This window comes from Trachinotus anak, unplaced genomic scaffold (assembly GCF_046630095.1).
Source record: "Trachinotus anak isolate AG129_WGS33_773 ecotype Australia unplaced genomic scaffold, CSIRO_AGI_Tana_v1 ptg000025l, whole genome shotgun sequence".
Classification (NCBI taxonomy): Eukaryota; Metazoa; Chordata; class Actinopteri; order Carangiformes; family Carangidae; genus Trachinotus; species Trachinotus anak.
In genome coordinates, this window is record NW_027273876.1 from 18,397,563 (window position 1) to 18,420,020 (window position 22,458).

Genomic DNA, 22,458 nt, shown 5'->3' on the forward strand with positions numbered 1-22,458 from the left:
ATCAGTCAGGATTTGGTCCAGAAGTTTGACAGCATGCCAGGGAGAATTGCAGAGGTCTTGAAAAAGAAGGGTCAACACTGCAAATTGACTTGTTGCATGAACTCAGTGTAATTGTCAAAAGCTTTTGATACTTATGAAATGCTCGTAATTATATTTCAGTATACCATAGAAACATCTGACACAAACACCTAAAAACCCTGAAGCAGCAGACCCTGTGAAAATGTAATATTTGTGTCATTCTCAAAACTTTTGGCCACGACTGTATATCTAGAAGAAAGAAAACAGTCCCTGAACCTTGTGGTTGCGTCCATGCTTGTCCAGCAGAGATATAATGGACTTGATGTGTCCCTCTTTGATTATGTTCAGTGCCTCAGGACTCTCCACCAGCACACAGTGAAGTACCTCTAGTATACCTAGAATAACAAAACATATAAAACATAGTAAGAATGACTAAATATGTATAGTAAGCATTCAAAACATCCCAAGGCTAAAATCAGCTCCTAACTGACTGAATTAGTATATACAGTTAATATACACTTAAGACTACAAAAAACTGATTTGATGGCTCTCACTTGTGACATTGGTGCCCTATGTAGAATTACACCATGAAAGGTTTGTTTGGTTAACTGAACACATATCAACATGTAAGTGGTGTTTGATGCCTGTAGCCTCAGCACTTCCAGTAAAGAGTAGCTTGTAGCTTTATAGCTGGTAAACGTCAAAAGTTTAACTTCCAAGTAAAACTAAGCTCATTAAGAAATATTGTGTTTGGATTTGTTTTCTGCTGTTTGCCAAGAAATATCTGTTTCTTCCACATATGCTGTGTCTTGCGTAAACAGAAACTGGACCCTTTGATCTCATCATCATTGATCATTGTACAATGGTCGAGTGGTGATGAGTCATCAGTCATATTAGTTTGAGTATCTTACAGAGTCAAGCTGACTAACCAGAAGAGGCCTCCAGTCGCTCCAGTCTGCTAATGAGCCAGTCCAGGGAACCAGAGAACTGGGCACAGTTCTTCCTGTTTCCTCTAATCAGCGCAGCTAAGGGGAGAATAGAGGTCAGAGCACAAATTTCAGAGGGGAGGAGAGGACAGGAGACGAGAATTGCACAAACAAGACTTTTGTACTATTTTCACATTAGTGTTCATCTCTGTCCTCTGATTGCAACATTTTTTATTATCATGTAATCTATTTATTATGTAATCTTAAGTTTTTTTTGATGCACTACTACTCCCACATGCTTGCAGTTAGAAACATGGTTCCAAAGCTATATAGTATGTTTAAGAGATAGGTGCTATTACTTTAGCTAAGACTGAACTGTTGTGAACAGCTTCTGCACACTTTAGTGCTTCACATCGTGAAATGGTGGTGCGAAATGAGCTGCACAATGTTTTAGCTCATAACTCAGCAACTATGAGTTGTAGAAGAGGGTGTCTATGGCTTCAGTAGATGATACTAAAGATTAACAGACCATGATCATTTGCAAAAAATAGTTATCCTCCATCAGTCTTCACCAAACTTGGAATTTGGAGGACCCCAGAAACAAAAGTAAAGAATGTTTTGCAATTTCATTTAACATTTATATTAAATTGCACTTTCACAGATAGGTGCACAAAATCTGGTTGACATCAAAACCCAACATTCGCTAAGTGACATTGTGATGTTTGGCTGATGTTTATTTGAGGGTGGGATTTGCTCACAACTAGACTGTCGATTTTTGTGTCAAGATTACCTTGACATGAGACATTTGGAGGATGTTGGATTTTGGTTACTTAACAACACAACTTAAAACTAACAAAATATCAACATCAGCTGTCATCAGTATTCAACATCAAATTAATGTTGCATTAGATGTTTACCTGACGTCACAACCTACATTCAACCAAATATCAACATCTAATGACACTGGTAGCCAGCTTTGTGCCTGAAGGGATTATACTTCTGTTTAATGAAATAAAACATGACATAGCAGCTGCAAGAGCTGAGGGCCAGCTGCTACAGCTGCTGCAGCTGCCGCAGCTGCCAGCTACAGTGGCTGAGCTGTCAGCATTAACTTCAGAAAATCTGTTTTCTTTATTTTTTCATTTTAACCTTTCTACTGTGTGAATGATCATTTCTTGTTTTGTGAATATCAAAATGTTGGAAATAGTGAGGAAACAAAAAGTGTGTGTGCTGAAGGACAGCCTCATAAAGGTATAGCGTGTCAGCGCTGCCCCCCCTGCTGGCGAAAAGGAGCCTCAGCAGAGTTAGTGGATGCAGCAGGTGGAAACGTGCCACAGAGAAAGAGGGAGAGACTTTGCTGATGATTATTGTTGCCGTGTCCATCGGGAGTTGGGAGCTCCACAGTGTGCGTTCAGAGACCAGTGAGTGTAACGTTAGTTTGTTTATCATTTTCTGCCGTTCTTTATGGTTTATATTTCTTGATGATAATCCAGCTAACCAGTTAGCTCGTGAATGCTATTGCTAGGCTACTAGCTCGTTAATGCTAGTGAGTGCTACTAGTGGACCACATGTCTGTATATTGTTGTACATTATTGGTTGTGGTAAATTAAGAGTATGGTTCATTTATTCTGTTGGTTATGGTTAATTACCATTCTACTGCATACTAAATTGTATGGTTAATGGTTTACTGTTCTGACAACTGTATTTGTATTTTGTGTCTGTTACAGAACCACACACCCACCCACTTCCACACACATATATTCTCACCCATTATGAATGGACAATAAAGAATTTAAAAGGAACATCATCTGGACTCTTGCATTCTAACCGATGCCCCCCAGTGGCCACAAGTGCTTTAATCCAGTCAATATACAGTCCTTATAATAACCTCCAGTACAGTGTGTATACCCAGTAGTTGGTAGAGGGAATTGAGGATAGAGCTCCAGGCCTCTCCTTCCTCTCTTCCTACTGCCTCAGCAAAATGAGCTGCACTGCTGTAGACATGTAGTCGATCAATACACTCCAGGACCAGGCTGATCATCCCCTGCAGACACAGAGGTTGGTGGTTTTACTGGTTTATTCAGCTGGAATCAAATGGAGCATTTTTACCTCTATTCTCACCCAATAAATACACACACACACACACACACACACACACACACACACACACACACACACACACACACACACACACACACACACACACACACACCTCCTCCTGAAACAGGTTCTGTCGGTTCTTCAGAGCTCTCAGTCGGTTCTGCTTGTCTTCATGTTCCAGGTGATCTCCAGGTGGCTGGAAGTAGCCAATTAGATCCTGCAGACTCAGACTGACTGAATCTATTGGTAGATCTAGAGTAGAGCTCTTCCCCTTTTTCCTAAGTGTGTCCAGACCCCTGGAGAACATAGGAGAACATTCACAGTCACCAACTTTACGATGAGGATCTCACTAATGCTGTAATATTGGTTCTTACTACATGGTACAAGTTGCAGGTACCGATTGTGTTTACTGATTCCAACATGTAGGTGCATTAGGATTTGTGCTTTTGTTGCAAGCTGATCTATATGCAAAAGTCATATCAGTAAATGTCAAGGTGATGTGTACCTGAAATAACTTTACAGAAGAAGTAACATATTGTGTTATTTCTGCTGTGAGTGTTGTGCAAAAATACTTTGATGGTGCTGGCTGTGATTGTGTTTCGGCTGAGTGTGTTGGTTGTGGCAAGCTTGTCATTTTGAGGTAACTGCTCATGCACACCTCCCTGCTTCCTAACACTGGTTTATGGATGTGATGATTCCCCAGCCCAAGCTAATGTGATGGGTTTTACCATATCTCACAAAACTGAGTACACCCCTCACATTTTTGTAAATATTCTATTATATCTTTTCATGGGACAACACTGAAGATATGACACTTTGATACTATGTAAAGTAGTCAGTGTACAGCTTGTATAACAGTGTAAATTTGCTGTCCCCTCAAAATAACTCAACACACAGCCATTAATGTCTAAACAGCTGGCAACAAAAGTGAGTACACCCCAAAGTGAAAATGTCCAAATTGTCAATATTTTGTGTGGCCACCATTATCTTCCAGCACTGCCTTAAACTCTCTTCGGCATGGAGTTCACTAGAGCTTCACAGGTTGCCACTGGAATCCTCTTCCACAACTTCCATGACAACATCACGGAGCTAGTGGATGTTAGAGACCTTGCGCTCCTCCACCTTCCATTTGAGGATGCCCCACAGATGCTCAATAGGGTTTAGATCTGGAGACATGCTTGGCCAGTCCATCACTTTTGCCCTCAGTTTCTTTAGCAAGGCAGTGGTCGTCTTGGAAGTGTGTTTGGGGTCATTATCATGTTGGAATACTGCCCTGTGGCCCAGTTTCCGAAGGGAGGGGATCATGCTCTGCGTCAGTATGCCACAGTACATGTTGGCATTCATGGTTCCCTCAATGAACTGGAGCTCCCCAGTGCCGGCAGCACTCATGCAGCCCCAAACCATGACACTCCCACCACCATGCTTGACTGTAGGTAAAGCACACTTGTCTCTGTACTCCTCACCTGGTTGCCGCCACACATGCTTGACACCATCTGATCCAAATAAGTTTATCTTGGTCTCATCAGACCACATGACATGGTTCCAGTAATCCATGTCCTTAGTCTGCTTGTCTTCCGCAAACTGTTTGCGGGCTTTCTTGTGCATCATCTTTAGAAGAGGCTTCCTTCTGGGACGACAGCCATGCAGACTAATTTGATGCAGTGTGTGGCATATGATCTGAGCACTGACAGCCTGACCTCCCCACCCCTTCAACCTCTGCAGCAATGCTGGCAGCACTCATACGTCTATTTTCAAAAGACAACCTGAGCATGTGCACTCAACTTCTCAACTTCTTTGGTCGACCACGACAAGGCCTGTTCTGAGTGGAACCTGTCCTGTTAAACCGCTGTATGGTCTTGGCCATCGTGCTGCAGCTCAGTTTCAGGGTGTTGGCAATCTTCTTATAGCCTAGGCCCTCTTTATGTAGAGCAACAATTCTTTTTTTCAGATCCTCAGAGAGTTCTTTGCCATGAGGTGCCATGTTGAACTTCCAGTGACCAGTATGAGAGAGGGTGAGTGCGATAACACCAAATTTAACACACCTGCTCCCCATTCACACCTGAGACCTTGTAACACTAATGAGTCACATGACACCGGGGAGGGAAAATGGACATTTTCACTTTGGGGTGTACTCACTTTTGTTGCCAGCAGTTTAGACATTAATGGCCGTGTGTTGAGTTATTTTGAGGGGGCAGCAAATTTACACTGTTATACAAGCTGTACACTGACTACTTTACATTGTACCAAAGTGTCATATCTTCAGTGTTGTCCCATGAAAAGATATAATAAAATATTTACAAAAATGTGAGGGGTGTACTCACTTTTGTGAGATACTGTATATTTATCAATTCATATACCTTGTACATGCAGCAGATGATGGGCCTGGCTTTTCTAACATAAAGATTCAGATTATCTGCAGTGCATCATATACTGTATTTTCGATGAGTAACAATTGCCGCTGCTTCGTGTGTCTCTTATGTTTGCTCTATAGAGCTACTTCCTCCTCAGAAGGACCTGCCTCTCTGCCTCTCTGTCTCTGTCCACTGAGTGTGGAAGATTTTCCCTCCTCTTGCCTCATCCACCACAGCTAATGTGCCTCGAGAGTCTGAGACATCTTAATTCACACAAGTGTGTTCAGCCCTGTTAATTAATGATTCAGAGCTTTTCTCTTTTGTAAATAATTTTCTAGTCAATTATATGCCCAGATATTGAATCCTACAACAAATGTATTGATTTGTACAATTTACTGTATATGTATATGCACTTGTACACATACTGTATACACATATACATATCACTACATACAAGAAAAAATATGCTACATGCATAGAAAAAACTCTATAATCAGTGTTTTAACTGCATGAGTAGACTGCAAAACCACAAGGATGGAAAGAGGAAAATGGGAAAAGTTATATGCATTACAACAATACGCAACAGTGTGTTATATACATGAGTGAGGAGGACAAAAGTTATTCTTGATGAAATTTCACTTTGTCATTATAGATCATTGAGTGTTGGTTGGTAGGCTAAATGTCAATTTTATTAATTTGCAATAAAATCTACAACATCAAGTGAAGGAATGTGAATACTTGCTCATGCCACTTTGTATATATCAGGAATATTAAGAACACAATATTACTGGGTGGTTCCTCTCTTTGCTCTCAAAGGCAGCCTCAGTTCCTCATATCATGGATTCAACAAGTTGTTAGAAACTTTCCTCTGAGACTCTGCTCCATGTTGACATGAATACATCACATCATCTCTACAGATTTGTCAGCTGCACATTCACGCTGCCAAGCTCCTGTTCTACCACATCACAAAGGTGTTCTACTGGATCCAGATCTGGTGACTGGGGAGGCCACTGAAGTTCACTGAACTCACTGTCATGAAACATTTGCTTTTTGATATGGTGCAATATCATGCTGGAAGTAGCCATTAGAAGAAGGTAAATTGTGGCCATAAAGTCATGCAGGGCAGTGAAACACAAATCTTATGCCTCTGTCATTCAGTCATTTTTACAGTTCTTAAATTTTGCAAATTTTCAATCAGAAATTTAGAAGAGTCATGGAACACAATGATTTGATGGCTATTGTCTTTCTTTCAGGCCACTTCCATAATTAGTTCCTAGTCTCAGAATATTAAGAAGCAGTTGATTAGAGGTGAGGGCAGGATGGACTGTGCAACTCATAGCAATGAGTACAGTGTGCTAAGTCTATCTCTGCTCCCAATGAAAATACAGACCCCTCACAGCCCACCCCCTCCATATTGTTGATGTCACATCAATCTATTTACAGCTTTTCATGTTTCACCACCATAGAAATCAAAGGAGTGACGACATGGGAACTCTCTAATTCTCATGAACATGTCTGAACAGAGGCTCACTGGACAGATGTTTCACTGGGACATTTTGCAAGGACATCATTTACATTGTTTTTCAAAACTGTGTAATATTCAGGACACTCAGCAAAAGCTGTTTAGCGCTTTACACTACGAGTCACATTCAACCATTCACATACCCATTCATACAGCACTTGCTATATACACAGCACATCTCTATCACACACACACACACAGACACACACACCAATGGCACATCAGGGGCAATTTGGGGTTCAGTACCTGCCCAAGGGATCAAGCCACCGACCTCCTGATTGATTGTGTGTGCTCTACCTCCTGAGCCACAGCCGCACACATATTGTCTCATAGGAAATGATTATGGTATAGAACTTTAACCAAAGGTCATGGGTGCGTTAATGATCCCTCTGATGAGGAAAGTCTTTGCTAATGCGATTTCAGTAAAAATAATCGTGAAGTCCATTTTATGTTTCATTGCTAATATGATGATTAACAGGCTGTATTGTTAGTAAAATATCCTTTATTTGTGATTAACAGTAAGTTAGATGGAATACTTTATTCATCTCTTTTGGGAAATTAGCATATTGTGTTTTAAAAAGAGAATCTTTTCTGTGACAGTTTTTACTTGTTTGGGAGTTTGGGAGATGAGACAAACTTTGTTGGTTACAGTGTAATATAATGTTATATGTAAGAAGTTCTGTTCATTCTTGAAAAACACAGTTTCAACGGTGTGATGGTATTTTTGGTGTCTTATAGGTCCATGTGGGCTGGGCACATGAATGTGCAACAACACTACTACATGGAAACAGGGCGATGCATTGAGTTGTACTGATGTGTTGGCCATTTAACAACATGCAGCATCTTGAACAGGACTGCTGGTGTGTTTGAGAATCAGATAATGCAGCTCAGTGCTGGAGAAATATTTGTTTAGGGCTTTTACATGACTCCTCACAGAACTTCTACTTGTTAATAATTCATCATTATAATGAATACTGCAGTTGACATTTATATGAATTGTGAATCACTACAGATGACTTACTGAGCAACATTTATCTGACCAGCCTTGAAGGGCTGCAGCTGCTACATGCTTGTTGCTGCAGAGCGCACTTTTTCCCTTGTACCAAGCTCCTCTGCATTATTCTGCCACATGTTCACTAAAGGGGACAAGTCTCTCCTTAAATTAAAAGACAATCAAACAGAATCCAGAACGCTCAATGTTTCACATACACTAGCTACATTAGACGCAGGATATTTGCATTCAAATAAATTACTACCAGTATCTCAACTCATGTTCACTCCAGAGCAGCCACCATTTCCATTATGCTTCATTTTTGCTACCATTAACAGGAAATTGCAAATAGCTTGTTTCTTCACATTGGCAGGTGCAGTTACACGATCAGTTATATGATGCCACATGATCATTGGATGAACAGCACTCAGAGAGGTTGCAGCATGCTTGTTGTATGGTTTATACATGCACAGGAAGCTGGTTTAGTTGACTAATTCAGTTTGGATGGGTTTCAGTATATTTCCTGCTTACTGAAGAACCAAAATTCATCTTGTTTCAAACCCAGTTCCACAATATAGAGGCGCATGTTGCAGGAAATCTCTATCAATCACAAGATGTCTCTTTAAAATTTTCTGATCATTATGCTGCTGCTTTTGGTGTTTCATCCAACAAAATACACACTGCAAGTCAATACACTACATTACATGTATAATTGTGTGTGTATGCTTGTGTGTGTGTTTGTGTGTATGTGTGTGTGCATGTGTGCAGTTAAACACCTGATGAAGAGGTTGAACAGAAAGACAGTACTACGGATGACTCTGGCTGTGCGGCTTTCCTCATGTTGTGACCGAGACAGCGTTAGCCCGTCGTCCATGTGACCCTCATGATGCATGATGGCCTGAAAGAAGATGTAAGATTTGGGAACTGAACACTGAATTAATCTAATCACAAATTTGTCAAGACTGCAGAAATTGTTTTTTGTGAGACTTCTTTGGTACATATTCTTCTTTGGCATACAGCAACCCCAACAAGGAGTGAAGTTACCAGAATTGAGAGAAAAAAGGAGCTGTAAAAATTAGTAGAGTAGGGTACCTTTCTCTGTACTCCACCCATGCGTGCACACTTGGCATCAACAGTTTGATATGTGAGCCATAGGCAGGTGTCAACGTGTTGGATGTAACACACAGAGTCGCCATATTTAATGTCTGGAACACCCATCCCATCCACTTCCTTCTTCACACCAGGGTCCAACTTTTCCTGAAGTAAAAAGAGAGGGAGAAAAGCTGTCATTTATTGACTCGATGTTACATGAAAGATACAAGGCCACTTATAAAGGGTAGCAGTTTCAGTTTTTAAGATTCTAGTGATTTTAACATGGATGTGTTTTTAGAGTTTGCTGTGTCATTGCAAACAATTTATTTAACAGAATCATTTATATCCCAAAAAATGTGTTATCTTTCATTTACAACACTGTAAACACAATACAAGTCAAACAGTAAAAAGAACCTAGGATGAACAGTCATTTTTTACCATTAGTTTTATAGCACCACAAATACAAACAGGGCCTCAGTGGATGAACGGGGGCCTCAGTATCATAGTTCTAACATTCCATCTTCCTGCCATTTCTGTTCCATTTCCCGCCTCTTGGCTACTGCACACAAAATCCCCAGACCTTAGTTTTCTTACTTGCCTGATTCCTGTTCCTCACTGTTTCCCTGCCTGCCTTGTTTGTGTTGCCTTTGAATGTTCCACTAAAGACTGCTTCAGTCCAATTTTGTAATAGGTTATTCTTATTCTTAAGCTCTAATACGGTACATTCTGGCCTTCACACAAAGTGTTGTGGACATTATACCTTAGAGGATCTGAAGCAGAAGGCTGTAGATTTGACATCAGCCTTCTCTTTGTCCATCAGCAGCAAAGATTTATCTTCTATCAGACTCAGATACTTCCCTGTGGTCACATGTCTCAGTCTGAATGGCTGACCCCAGCGGATATGACTCCCACTCCACCTGGTCACAAACGCAGCAAACAGCAGACACAGTTAGAGACCAGCTCTTGAGCAGCTGTTGAAGCTGATAAGGAGACAAAACATTTCCCTCAGGAGTTGGTGGAGACCAAAACAGGGCTAAAAGGGAGAAAATATTAGTCTTACATTCATCAGGTAGACACAAACACCACATGAATGATCATGTTGCTCTGTGTCATGGCAACTGTTTGCTATCACATTAGCAAGACTGTGAGCTGTGTCAGTGCTGTGTTTACAGCTTGCTCTGCTGTCAACAAGAGGCCAAAAAGTAATTAATGCAGTTTTAAATGATGTTCGTCAGTTGGGTTAAAATATAAACAGAATGTAAAATATACTGCACATGCTAAATAAGAGGTTCGAAGGTGTCTCTTCATTTTAAATTTCAGTCAGCAGGACTTATAGATGTTTCTTAATGTGGATAATTACACACAGGTGAAACACTCACTCTGTCTGATGACACCATCAGACTACACAGCATTTCTGTATGATTAGCATTTTGTGTCAGATTAGACAATTATAGTAGTAAATTCTTGTTGTGACTTGGTCATGAGACTTGACAGACTACATGTTGGTCCCCACCCAATCACAGCTTGCCGACTTTCAGGACCTGCATGATGTCATCAGGAAGTTCAGGGAACAGGAACACCTCAGGGAACACCGATACAAAAACCCAATGGAGTCGAACTAGTGTGTCACTTGCTGTCTTATGTTTGGAAAATCGTAAAAAACAATGTCTGAAAAGTAGGGATGTTGTTGTCATAGGAGAGTGAACCTTTCCTCTGTTGAACAGTTCCACCTAGAAGCATCAGCGTCATTATTCACTACTTACAAGTGCACGTGGAAGAGCACTCTATGCTCCTATTGGTAAACGTCACATAAAGAAGGCAAAGGCGGCTAAAAAGTCTGACATGCTCATCTTTTTTGGGATGCCTTGGGGCATCCCATATGTGGCATCAGCTGTCATCCACTATGTTATACTACATGCGATAAAATGATCAGATGTTGCACCCAGTGCTCATTTGTTTTCCCATACTCTCAGGTTGAACTAATTATTGGGCTGATAGCATGTAGTCTGAACCCAGGACATTGGAATCTAAGCACGCATGCAAGATATAATCAATTACAATAGTTTAAGATGGTAATTTAAAGCAGAATACAACTTCATAAATTATATTTACATAAAATATGATAACTATGTTCATAAAGTGTCCCAAGTCCCAATAAAAGCTGTCAACAGTGTGTTCTGTAGATCAAGTGTGACACCGTTTATGGAAAAGACATTGATGTTGTAGCAAACTAGACACAAAGTAGTGGAGCAGAAATTACATTTCCCTCTAAAATGTAATAGAGTGGAAGTATACAGTAGCATAAAATGGAAATACCTCAAACATGTATCAACTAATTTTTATATTGTTCAATTACTATACCAGGTAATGCATATTACAAAAGCTAATATCAAAAAGGTAAAAGACTAACTAAAACACCACATCCACACAAAAGACTATTGAAATGAAATAATAAACTCTATATTAATGTCAGAATGTATCTCTAAAACAACTGCCTCACTGCTCATGACTGAGCACCACTGTTTGCTAAAATTAGATGATATATGATACTTTGTATTGGTAATGAAATGCAAAGGCAACATTGAAAATTAAAGGGCACGCATTCAGCTAGCTAACATTCGTTTGCTAAACTGTAACTTAAGGCAAAAGTTAGAAACTGGCTAACATTAGCGTTCATCAGAAACTCTGATGGTAAGAAAATAATGAGTAATAAACAAGCTAGATAGCAACTGCTACTTACATTTATCTATAATGACTCAATTTGCTCAACACACAGGCCTTTGCTCCCCATGTTCATCAATGAGCCTTGGCCGCCCATGACCCTGTCACCGGTTCACCAGTTTTCTGTCCTTGGACCACTTTTGGCAGTTCCTGACCACTGCAGACTGGGAATGTCCCACAAGAGCTGCAGTTTTGGAGATGTTCTGACCCACTCATCTAGCCATCACAATTTGGCCCTTGCCAGAGTTGCTCAAATCCTTACACTTGCCCATTTTTTCTGCTTCCAACACATCAACTTCAAAGATAAAATGTTTACTTGCTGACTAATATATCCCACCCACTGCCAGGTGTCATTGTAACGAGATAATCAATGTTACTCACTTCACCTGTCAGTGGTCATAAATGTAATGGCTGATCAGTGTATACCACATTCACTACACCCAACTGACTTGGTATCACATCTTTGGGCTCTGTTATTCCCTCCTCTGGATCTGCCATTCCCTCATGCCCTGTTTCCTTCCAGTACAGTCACCTGATCTTCCCCTCCCATCTGCACACCTTCTCACTTTGCTAATCACCCCTCTGATGACCACACCCACCTCACCTTCCATGAATTTAATATGTGTTCCTTTGAGTTTACGGTCTTTGGTGTTCTGTTCTGTTTGGTGCCTGTTTCGCTTTGTTATTATGCTCACCTGTTTCTCTGTTTACCTGTCTGCATATTTGCCTGCCTGCCTGACACACACTCACAGTCTGAATGATGTATTAGCCCATGTTAAGCTAAGCTACGCAGGTCTACGCTCCATACTTCCCACAACCATTCTTTAGCTTCAAAGCAGACAAGAGGTACTACCTGGTTATCAACCTGCAAACCATTCCAAAAACTACTATTACTGCTATGTCCTGACAATGCTGTTACTTAGCAACTACTGAAATCATTTAAAGACTGTTGATGCACACCATGGGTAGAAGGTGCAATAACTTTAAGGTGATCTCCACCACTTTGCTGCCCACAGTACAGTAAAGTCATGCTAGACTCTTCACACTGTGAGGGATCCCCAGCAGTGGCTGTAGACAGCTTGGCACAAAAACATATACAAATACAAATCTGTGTGTTTTGTGTGTGTGAGGCGACAACAACAACAACAACAACAACAATAATAATAATAATAATAACTAAGAGTGGTAAACCACTTTACTGGAAAAGACATGAGACATGAGACAAAAGACATGAGAGAAAGTAATAAGATCATACAGTAAAAAAAAAGAAAATAATAAAAATGAATAAAATAAAAATGAATATAAACTAAAACTAAAATGATTAAAGCTTAAAAAAGTTTATATTAAAAAAGCTGGTCTCTAACTTTTAAAAGGACACAAAGAAGTATTTGTGCAGATTGTGAACGGTAATGCATTAGGACAGTGAACACACCTTTGGTTGCAAGATTAGACTTAATTTTCTATGCTAATCTAACTGTGTAAGTGCATGTATGCTGGTGTATATTAATGAATCCACTTGTTTGTTTTATGTGTGCACAGTGTGTATGTTATACTTACACAACTCGCAGCGTCTCCAGCCTCCACAGGGACCTGGCATGACTGGACACTGCTCCCCCCTCATAGTGCACTGTCCTAAGGGTAAAAAACAATCACACCTTTAATCAAATGATATATATTTTCCATCCACAGTGATGCAAAGTAACTAAGTATATTTATGTGAGTACTACTGCACTGAGGTACTTGTACCTTACTTTTGGACTTTTTTGTGAGTATTTGGATTTTCTGCTGCTATATACCTCTGCTTCATTGTTCAAGGCCAATATTGTACTTTTTTGCACTGTATCATTAAAGATGCATTACAGTATAACAAATTCATCAAGACTTATTATATAATTTTCTATTATTAGACATGGATCTCCTAATTCTACACTGGTATTGACACTTTTTACTCTGAAAATCTAGTTGCCTTTGATTTGGAATGTCTGATATGCTGCTATGGACAACTCAGAGAAAAATGTTTGCAGACAGGAGGAGGACACAGTCCCTCTCATCAGGATTCTTTAACAACATGACTGTCCCATTTGGGAATAACTTAAACTATAATTATTCATAGTCCTCTCAATCTGAGTCACAGTAGACGGCTCAGTCTGTAATGGGAGTTGTCACTCTCCCTCCCAGTAGGCCATGGTAATTTCCTTACAAAAGCAGCTGAATACTTTCTGTAATAGTTTCAACTGGAGGTTGAAGGAGAGCGGGCAATTAATTTAGAAATATAAAGCTAGAAATATGGGTTTGATTAAAGATGCTAAAATATTTCATACGGCTGTATGTTTGTTAAAGATAACTATAACTAGCTGAATCAAGAACTGGATCCAGATGAGAACTGGCAAACCACTGGAATCATTGCGGGAACAGCAAACAGGTAAATCTGCTCTCTTCTCTCCAGATTTAATGTCAGCAAATCGCAGTAGGTTAATGGCATGGTGCTAGCTTTCAGTGCATCTCTCTCCAATCTGTGTATCTCGCTAAACAAGCCTGGCAGCAAGTCTCTTGGTCTGTCTATGTCTTGCTTACCTGCTACTTCCAGGGCTGTTCTGTGACTTTGTGTATGACAAAAGTTAGAGTGAAATAAAATTATGTTTGATAAACACCAACTGGCCGGTGTGTTTATGAACTGCAGCTTGGAAAAAATAACCATATCATGCATTACCAATATCCAAGTGAAACTTGTGCTTTCCAGCAGCAGTACAGCATAATACATGGCGCACATCATTTTAAAACAAGGTAGCGATTATCTACGCTCTTAGTCAAAGTTTATTTACAACTCTGGACTAATGCAAGATGGATTGATACTGACTATTGATTAAATATTGGTATTTAATTAATTAATTAATATGGATGCACACCTCTCACTAAATAATAACCACCATATTATCCCAAGCCACAATATAAATAGTATTTTATGTTTTGCCCATGCCCATTTATATGGGTCTGAACCAGCTGATAAAATTAATAAAGCTGCCGTCATAAACGATAGACTTGTGTTTACATTGTATAGCCAAAAGTAAATCAGGTGTGACTGTGCCAAAAACCAGTGTAGGCTTACTTTTTTCCCACATAGAAAGTTGATTAGGAATCATTAAGGGAGTCCATAATGAATCACACAGATAAGCAGAGTAGAAAAGCCATACCTCACCAGAGAAGGAGATCTATGATACCACTTATCCCCCAACTACAGTGCTGTCCTTTCATCCCTTCCTAGGAGATTGAACAACCATTTGGCATCAGGCGACTCCTCCACAGAGGATTAATGCCAACAAACAACCAAGTCCAGCTGCTCTCTAAACTTTTTTTGGATAACCATGACCTCTATGACTGAGAACCTTCACAGGCAAGCTGAACAAACATGGACTCCTCATTTCACCCAAACACTGACATTCAAGGTAATTTAGCCTAAAGTTAATGGAAATAATGAATATGAAGCTTTATTTTTAAAGCACAGTATTTTTAACATCTCATTCGACCAGTTCTGCTACTGTACAATCACCTGAAGCTGTCAAGTGATGTGAATGCAACTTGTAAACATGGGACCCTTCCAGCTCTACAATCCATCCCCAATAACAAAAAAATGGCATCAGCATCATTGGCTCATGGTTGACAATCGGCTCCAGGATTAGTATCCTTGAATCCCATTCATACAAGTTTTCTAAGATCTAATAGGCATATATGTTTAATCTATTTATGGACAATCAATATATTTTCCATACTCAGCCAGACTACTGAAAACAACTACAGAAAAAGATATTTGAGTTTGGATCGAAAGGAAATTTAGAACTAAAAAGAAAAATAATTTTCCTGTAACAATGCACTTTTTGCACAAAACAAGAACTGTGGATCTTGTCCCCCATCTCATACACTGGAATCATGTTAGGGATCACTTTACAGCCAGTATAGACTGGAGAAACTATTAAAGTCACCATCTAACCAGGATCACAAGATGTTAGGCTTTTTGTAAGGGTTTAGCCAATAAAGAGCCAGACTAAGATGAACCATTTTTAATCCACAATCAAAACTCATCTGTGAATATGCCTTGTCAAAAAAGAATAAAAACAAAAATATTTGGCTTTACATTGAATTTAGTTTCAACTTGCACTCAGAAAAATCATGAGCATGTTGTTTTTTCTTTGGTATTGTGGGACTGGCAAACTACTTCACATAAAACCAGAGGAGTAAATTAAGGAGTAAAATAATAGGCAGTCTTGTAATTGCCAGTACCTCCTCTGCTCGTCTCCATGTTCCCCAGATGGAACGGTAAGACACTCATCCATGTGACCATGAAGGAGACGCAGAACGTCCCCTCCTATCAGGAAACCTGCAGATAGAGGGCAGAGAGGGAGAAAAGGGGGCATGACATTGGACAAAAAAAACAAGAAGGAGGAAAGAGAGAGACTGTGGGACTCAATAAATTAATTTTACTCCAGTAAAAAACAATTTATAGTCACCAGTCTGCTACCCTACTCTGCTCATTTGGTAACTCGTGTGAGTATTCTGATGAACTTGACTGCTGATGTGGTAGGAGGGCAGCAACAGGTAATTATGGTATTATGACAAGGACTTGAACTTCTGAAACCACCTAATCAGATATATAAAGACAAGCAGACCTGATGCCTGTGGGAACTGTAGTCCCTGACAGGTTACTGCAGTCAGTATCCAGCTGCAGTGTCCCAGTTCCACACTACGTATGTATAGTGTCTGTACGCACACTTGATTAAGAATTATTATAATGTACACACTGTGAACTTGAATTAGGACACAGCACATCAAAAATAATTCAATCTGCAACAAAGTTAGTTCTTACCTCATCCAAATTCTGAAAAAATTCTCAAAAAATTGAATATCATTATGTGTGTAAACGTGTTGAATCCAATTTGTCCTGATATTTAAATTCAACATCACAAATTTGTCCAAAAATAAGAGGCAACAAGAAGAAGCAAGAAAGTAAGTCAGCAAAAAGCACGATACAAGCAGATGAAAAAAAAGAAAAGACAGACTCAAAGGAAGACAGTACCTTGTGCTACTTCACTGCCAGAACAGATGGGAGCCACGCTCCACAGAGTCTGCTGAAAGGCTGCATCTACATGGAGACTGCCATTGCCATAGGACAGATGCTGCAGGAAGAGAGAAACGTCAATTTAATAACATACCAGACTGAAATACACACTGAGGATGTTGCTCAGTCAAGTCCTGTATTCAGCATGTCAGAAAGATAAGACTGTCCCTCGACTGTGTAGTGCTTCAGATGCATCAAACCAAATGCATGGTAGCATCTTTACAGTGATGATGGAAAGTCAAGAGAAAGAAATGATGGAACAGAGAGAGAGAGAGGGACAGAGAAAGAGTACTTGAAGGAAATGTAGCTATATGTTGTAAAATCACAGTTGCATGTAGAAGTTTGGGCATATGACATGTTCTGATGATTTGTTCAGTAAAAAGAGGTAAGTGCAACTCCTGAAGGAAACAGACGTTAAATTTTGCAAAGTACAAATGAATATTCGGGAACAACAGAGCTCAGCATATTATGCAAACAGGCACAAGCAGGCAAATGTACACATACTGTATGTAAATACACTGCCTGAGGTCTTTCCAGATAAGTAAGATGTAGATTATGAAATCAAGCCTACATTTGTGTTAAGATTACATAGCTGTAGCAATTTTTATGAAAATGTCCATTATCAGGAGAACCCTCACATGTAAAAATATATTGGCTGCTTTTCATTCTGTTAATTATATATTCACATGTCATGGCTCCTCCGTTCCCTGGCCCATCACATGGAAACTTACTGAGGAGACAAGGACAGAGGGGATTCCTGGTGGAGCTTAAAGCAAAAAATCACAGGTGTATCCATGCACAAGTTTTTTTTAACAAATAGCAACATTTCAATCAGAATTTACAATGATATCGATAATACTGCATGTTTGTAGTAATGTAGATTAGATAAAGTGTAAAATCTGAATCATGAATGTATCCTGAAGCCAACTTGAAGTACCCATAGTAGTACAGCAAATGTGGCATGCATGTGGGATGTTGATTGGTAGTTCATCCAGTGAATATCCCACTGGCTTCTATGTGTAGGTTCGGTGTTCTATTGGTTGTCTTTAACTTTTTTCCTTTCAGACTTTCCAAAGTTTTGTCCACTTTTGTTCAGTTCAAGAAGTAAGAGGGAGAGACTAGAATGAAGGGGTGAAAATAGTAAGAAGGAAGGAGGCTGAACAAACAAATCAAGAAAAAACAAAAAGGAAGAAATGAGCACCCGCCCAGCTCCCCTCTCTCTCCTCACACATGTTCCCACACACAGCTCCTACTGACCAGATATCTTTCAGAGGAGACGCTGACCAGGATGAGATCATCTCCCACTCTAACTTTCTCTCCCTCTGAACGCTGCTTTGATGCTGGATGGATGGTCCACCAGCAAGCCTCGCCTACACATACACACAAAGAGAAATATAGACACACACACACATGTGCACGCATACACAAAAACATACACACACACACACACACACACACACAAAGCGAGCAGTAGCTCAGAAAATAGAGCAGAAATATGTCCATGACTCACAGACTCATACAGCAACAATAACTCCTGTGATACTACCTAGCACCTCAGTTTGTGTGTACTAGTTCTTGAAGGTCTGACATGATCAGGATTTTTTCAGAATGTTTAGGCTGTCTGTGTTTAATTTTGATCAGAACTTATTTATTGCTATCCATACCTGTTATCGTGATGTTACAGTACATTTCCCCCTTTAAGTAATTTTGCATATTTGGTATCTTTGTAAGCTTTTGGATCACCACAAGAATCTAAAGTAGCATTAATTAGATTGTTATCTTTCAGGAGCTGAACCCCATAATAAATCCACAGTAATCACAATAAATCAGATTGCAGTTCGGAGCAATTCTGTTTCCACAGGTGCAATCCTGTCACACAGATGAATTCAAGAACTACTTTCACCATCCTGGACATATTCAACAGCCTCTTCATTGTCCTCGTCTGTGTGATTAGGGATGATGCTGCAGCTTGTCCTCCTCCCATGTGAAAGTTGCTTTCCATGAGTAGATGTTTCACAATTTGAGGTGTTCTGCAAGTTCTGCACAGTTGTGTCCATTTTCATGTTTGTCAATTTTTCCCAAGTCCCATGCCAACCCAGTGTCTAAGGTCATAACAACTGCATGGTTTCCCTCTCTCCCTAAATAACATAAAATAAATGTTCTTTCTTTACACTATTATGTATAGTGAAGTAGTGATGCGTCTTCCTTTCATTCTCCCATTTTTTCTGCCACACAGCTGTTGTTTCTCTTCTCACTTCAGTGGCTTTTTAGCTGCCATGTCAGCTGCCTTATTCCGTGAGTGTCATCAGAACTGAAACAATATCTAGAAATATGACTCTGGCTTCACTTTCTCAGTCCACTACAATGTCCTTATTATAGCCATTAATTCTGTTGTACAGACTGAAACCATTTGTATTTTATAATTTCCGAATCTGGAATGTAAAACACAAACCTTGGTTTTACAGTTTTGGGGTCTTGGGCCCCTTCAAGATAATATTCACAGTAGTTCTTTAGCCATACTACCCTGTACTACCTTGTTTCTGACAAAGTAAATTTCTCAAATGGGTAAAATCCATAGTGGTACCACCAGCCAGTGAATTATAGGGGCAATCTCTACCTGTCCCTACTCCAGCCTTTTCATCTTTTTATTCCTCTTGAAAATGAAACATTCCATCAATTTTTCCCCATTGGTTTAGTTCACTTATGTACTGCATGGCCCGTTTTGACTAGCAAATTCCCAGCAGAGTGTTCTCCATTTCTACAACTAAAGCTGGAGCTGGGGTGGTATGGACGACCTATTCTCAGTGCCTTTTGCATCCAATCTCTTGAGAGCCAATTTGGCTGCTGTTCTGTAAACACCCATAATCTTGATCTTATCACTGCTCCGTAAGCAATTAGTTGTGTATCCTGGCCAGCATCCCATGTATATTCTGAGAGGAACCGCAATACATTTATTACATTTTCACACTTAGTCACAATGCTGTCTGTATGCTGTCTCTATGTTAGCCAAAACTTCATCAAAGTGCACTTACAAGAATTTGACTTATTTTACCCTCAATTAAATGGTCATACATAAGTAAATCCTGATATTCAGCTCTCTCATTACCAAACATGACATCTTAAAGTCATGTTTGGTCATGTCAGCTTTTTTATTTAGGGCTTCCTGCATTCTCGCTCTGCATTAATCTGAAAATGCATATCACTAGACCATTCAAGTACACTGGGCATGCACATGCCAGTGTAAACAGGAAGCAGATTGTCTACTCTGTGGCTGGTTAGTTGCAGAGAATACTGTGAACAAGGAACAGCACAGGCAATTGTGGCATTATGAAATGCAGAATTTAACTGCACAGTAGCTGCTAGCAAAGACAACAAAGTCAACAACACTTGTAATTTGTTATCCATGTTATGTTCACTACTGGTAGCCGTGACTGATAAGACCCAATCAGGAGGCAAGGCGGATGTCTGTGTCATTGTTTCCAAAAGTCTCTTCTTTCTGCCCATCCAGACTACACACAACCCCAGAGTTTTCAAACTAAGGCGGAGTGTTAGAGTTGATGCGACTCATTTGTCATGTAAGTTCTTTACTCACTTTTATCAAATCTGATGTAAATTATATACTGACTACATGACATTTTCTCAACTAATTTTCTTCGCTTTTTCATGCAGGCTCATGTCAGTTTTTACAGCTATTGTACCTTATTGAGTTTTCCATCTCAAAATACAAAGATGTTTGCTAAATTTACAAAGAGTGGGAAAATGTTGCTTTTTTTTAAAACTTAGGTCTAAGTAGCAGTTTTCTTTTAGCTCAGTTTTTGGTCTCCACCAACTCCTGAGAGAAATATCCAGCCCTTCAGCTGCTAAATGCTCCACTATGTTCACCAGTTGGTCTCTAACTGTGTTTGTCCTGCTGTTTGCTGCTGAGCAGGTAGTGGCTTTTTATAGCTGTTTCTGTGAATCAGAACAGTAAAGATGTGGGTTGGAAAACCAAACAGTGAATTAAAAGATGCTACGAAGGCCACACAGTGCAGGGAGGAACAGCAGAGTTCAGAGATTATTCTCTTTGGGTTCATCACTATTAGAGACTCACATTACATGTTGTCATTTGACTTATTGCTCATTAGCTTAGTGCAGCTTTAAAATTTAAGTAAGTATGGCACAAAGTAGTCAACAAACATTGTGACTGTAGAAATCCACACAGGTATAGAAATCTGTTCGACTCCTACCTGTGGTATCTTCCTGCAGTCCTACATCAAATGCCAGTTTGTCTGTGGATGAGCGGGAGGTTGACAGACAGCACAGGTACTAAACAGAGAATCACAATTAATCAAACTCAGTTTATCTATCAGATCAACTAGATCATCTATTAACTACAATGCATCAACTTCGCAACTGCTCTTTTACACCAAGCTCTCCAGCTGTGTGAAATGTGCTTAACATTGTGTATAAAGGGTTGTCCATTGATCCACATAGATCACCTACGCTGAGATTAACAGTTCTAGGTTCTTCAAATCAGTTTTGGAGTACTTGGATGACATATTTCACCTATTTCTATTTCACCTATTTCATCCCAATCACTGAGCACTTTATTAGGAACACCAAACTTAGCATATATAGCCATTCAGTTAGCTCCAACCAGTCTAGCCATTCTTCTCTGACCTCTCTCATCAACAAGGTGTTTCTGTTCACAGAAGTGCTATGGAGAACCCAGGAGGCTTTTATGTGAAAATCCCAGGAGATCAGCAGTTTCAGAAACACTCAAACCAGCTTGTCTGACACCAACAATCATGCCATGGTCAATGTCACTGAGATCACATTTTTGCCTCTTCTGAGGCAAAAATCCTGTAGCTGCAGGATTTTATGCTGCTACATGATTGGCTTACTGGGTGATGGCATTAATGAATGAAAGTAGGTGTACTTATTCAGGTGTTCCTAATAAAGTGCTTGGTGAGTGTATATGTATATATATATATATATATACGTGTGTGTGTGTGTGTGTGTGTGTGTGTGTGTGTGTGTTCACTAACCATTCCACTATAGGAGTGTCGTAGCAAGACAGCGTGTCCATACAGTAAGGTGCGATGCCCACCGCCCTGGGCAGTCTGAAAGAAAGAGAGAGAGAGAGAGAGAGAGAGAGAGAACAGGAAGAGAAAAAAAACAGCAGTTACAAAAGACAGGACATCCCCAAGACAGAAAGACAGTGAGAAACAGCAAAACAGGGATATCAATTAACACTAGAGACAGAAATACCAACAAAAACGGATGCAGACAGGAAGAGAGAGAGAGAGAGACCAGCTGTGCCAAAATACTCCACATACACTATATAATTAGTTTATTTCAACACACTATAATTCAAAAAAGTAAGTAAGCTAAAGTGCAGTGTTGTTGATTCCACTTGCATAATCAATGTATCATCTTAGTATAGTATAAAGGTGCTCTCTGAGGACGCTCAAAATAGCTGATGTTTTATTCATTGTATAATCAAACAAGTCTGCAAAAGGAAAATATCAAAATGTTTTTGTTTTATAACAAACAATGACACTAACACTGTGAAAGCAGCTGAAGTCTGAACCAGGAGACTGTGCCATGTAAGTGGAGTCTTGGTTTTGTCCCTCTATAGGTATACA

The 22,458-nt window shown here is 39.8% G+C and overlaps 1 protein-coding gene across 9 annotated transcripts in view; it reads right to left on the reverse strand.

Moving 5' to 3' along the window:
* ryr2a (ryanodine receptor 2a (cardiac)) overlaps positions 1-22,458 on the reverse strand; it is a 192,747-nt gene that overhangs the window by 111,526 nt on the left and 58,763 nt on the right. For 8 of the 9 annotated variants that reach the window (XM_071462590.1, XM_071462589.1, XM_071462592.1 and 5 more), the window contains exons 4-16: positions 21,859-21,933; positions 21,058-21,136; positions 18,089-18,201; positions 16,790-16,889; positions 15,997-16,093; positions 13,279-13,353; positions 9,761-9,917; positions 9,001-9,165; positions 8,685-8,806; positions 3,157-3,340; positions 2,853-2,988; positions 948-1,043; positions 295-413 (exon numbers count right to left, since the gene is read on the reverse strand). In XM_071462590.1, the coding sequence (XP_071318691.1) occupies positions 295-413; positions 948-1,043; positions 2,853-2,988; positions 3,157-3,340; positions 8,685-8,806; positions 9,001-9,165; positions 9,761-9,917; positions 13,279-13,353; positions 15,997-16,093; positions 16,790-16,889; positions 18,089-18,201; positions 21,058-21,136; positions 21,859-21,933 (1,518 nt within the window). Of the gene's footprint in view, positions 1-294; positions 414-947; positions 1,044-2,852; positions 2,989-3,156; positions 3,341-8,684; positions 8,807-9,000; positions 9,166-9,760; positions 9,918-11,740; positions 12,071-13,278; positions 13,354-15,996; positions 16,094-16,789; positions 16,890-18,088; positions 18,202-21,057; positions 21,137-21,858; positions 21,934-22,458 lie in introns of those variants that run through there. The other variant, XM_071462595.1, reaches the window with a different exon arrangement.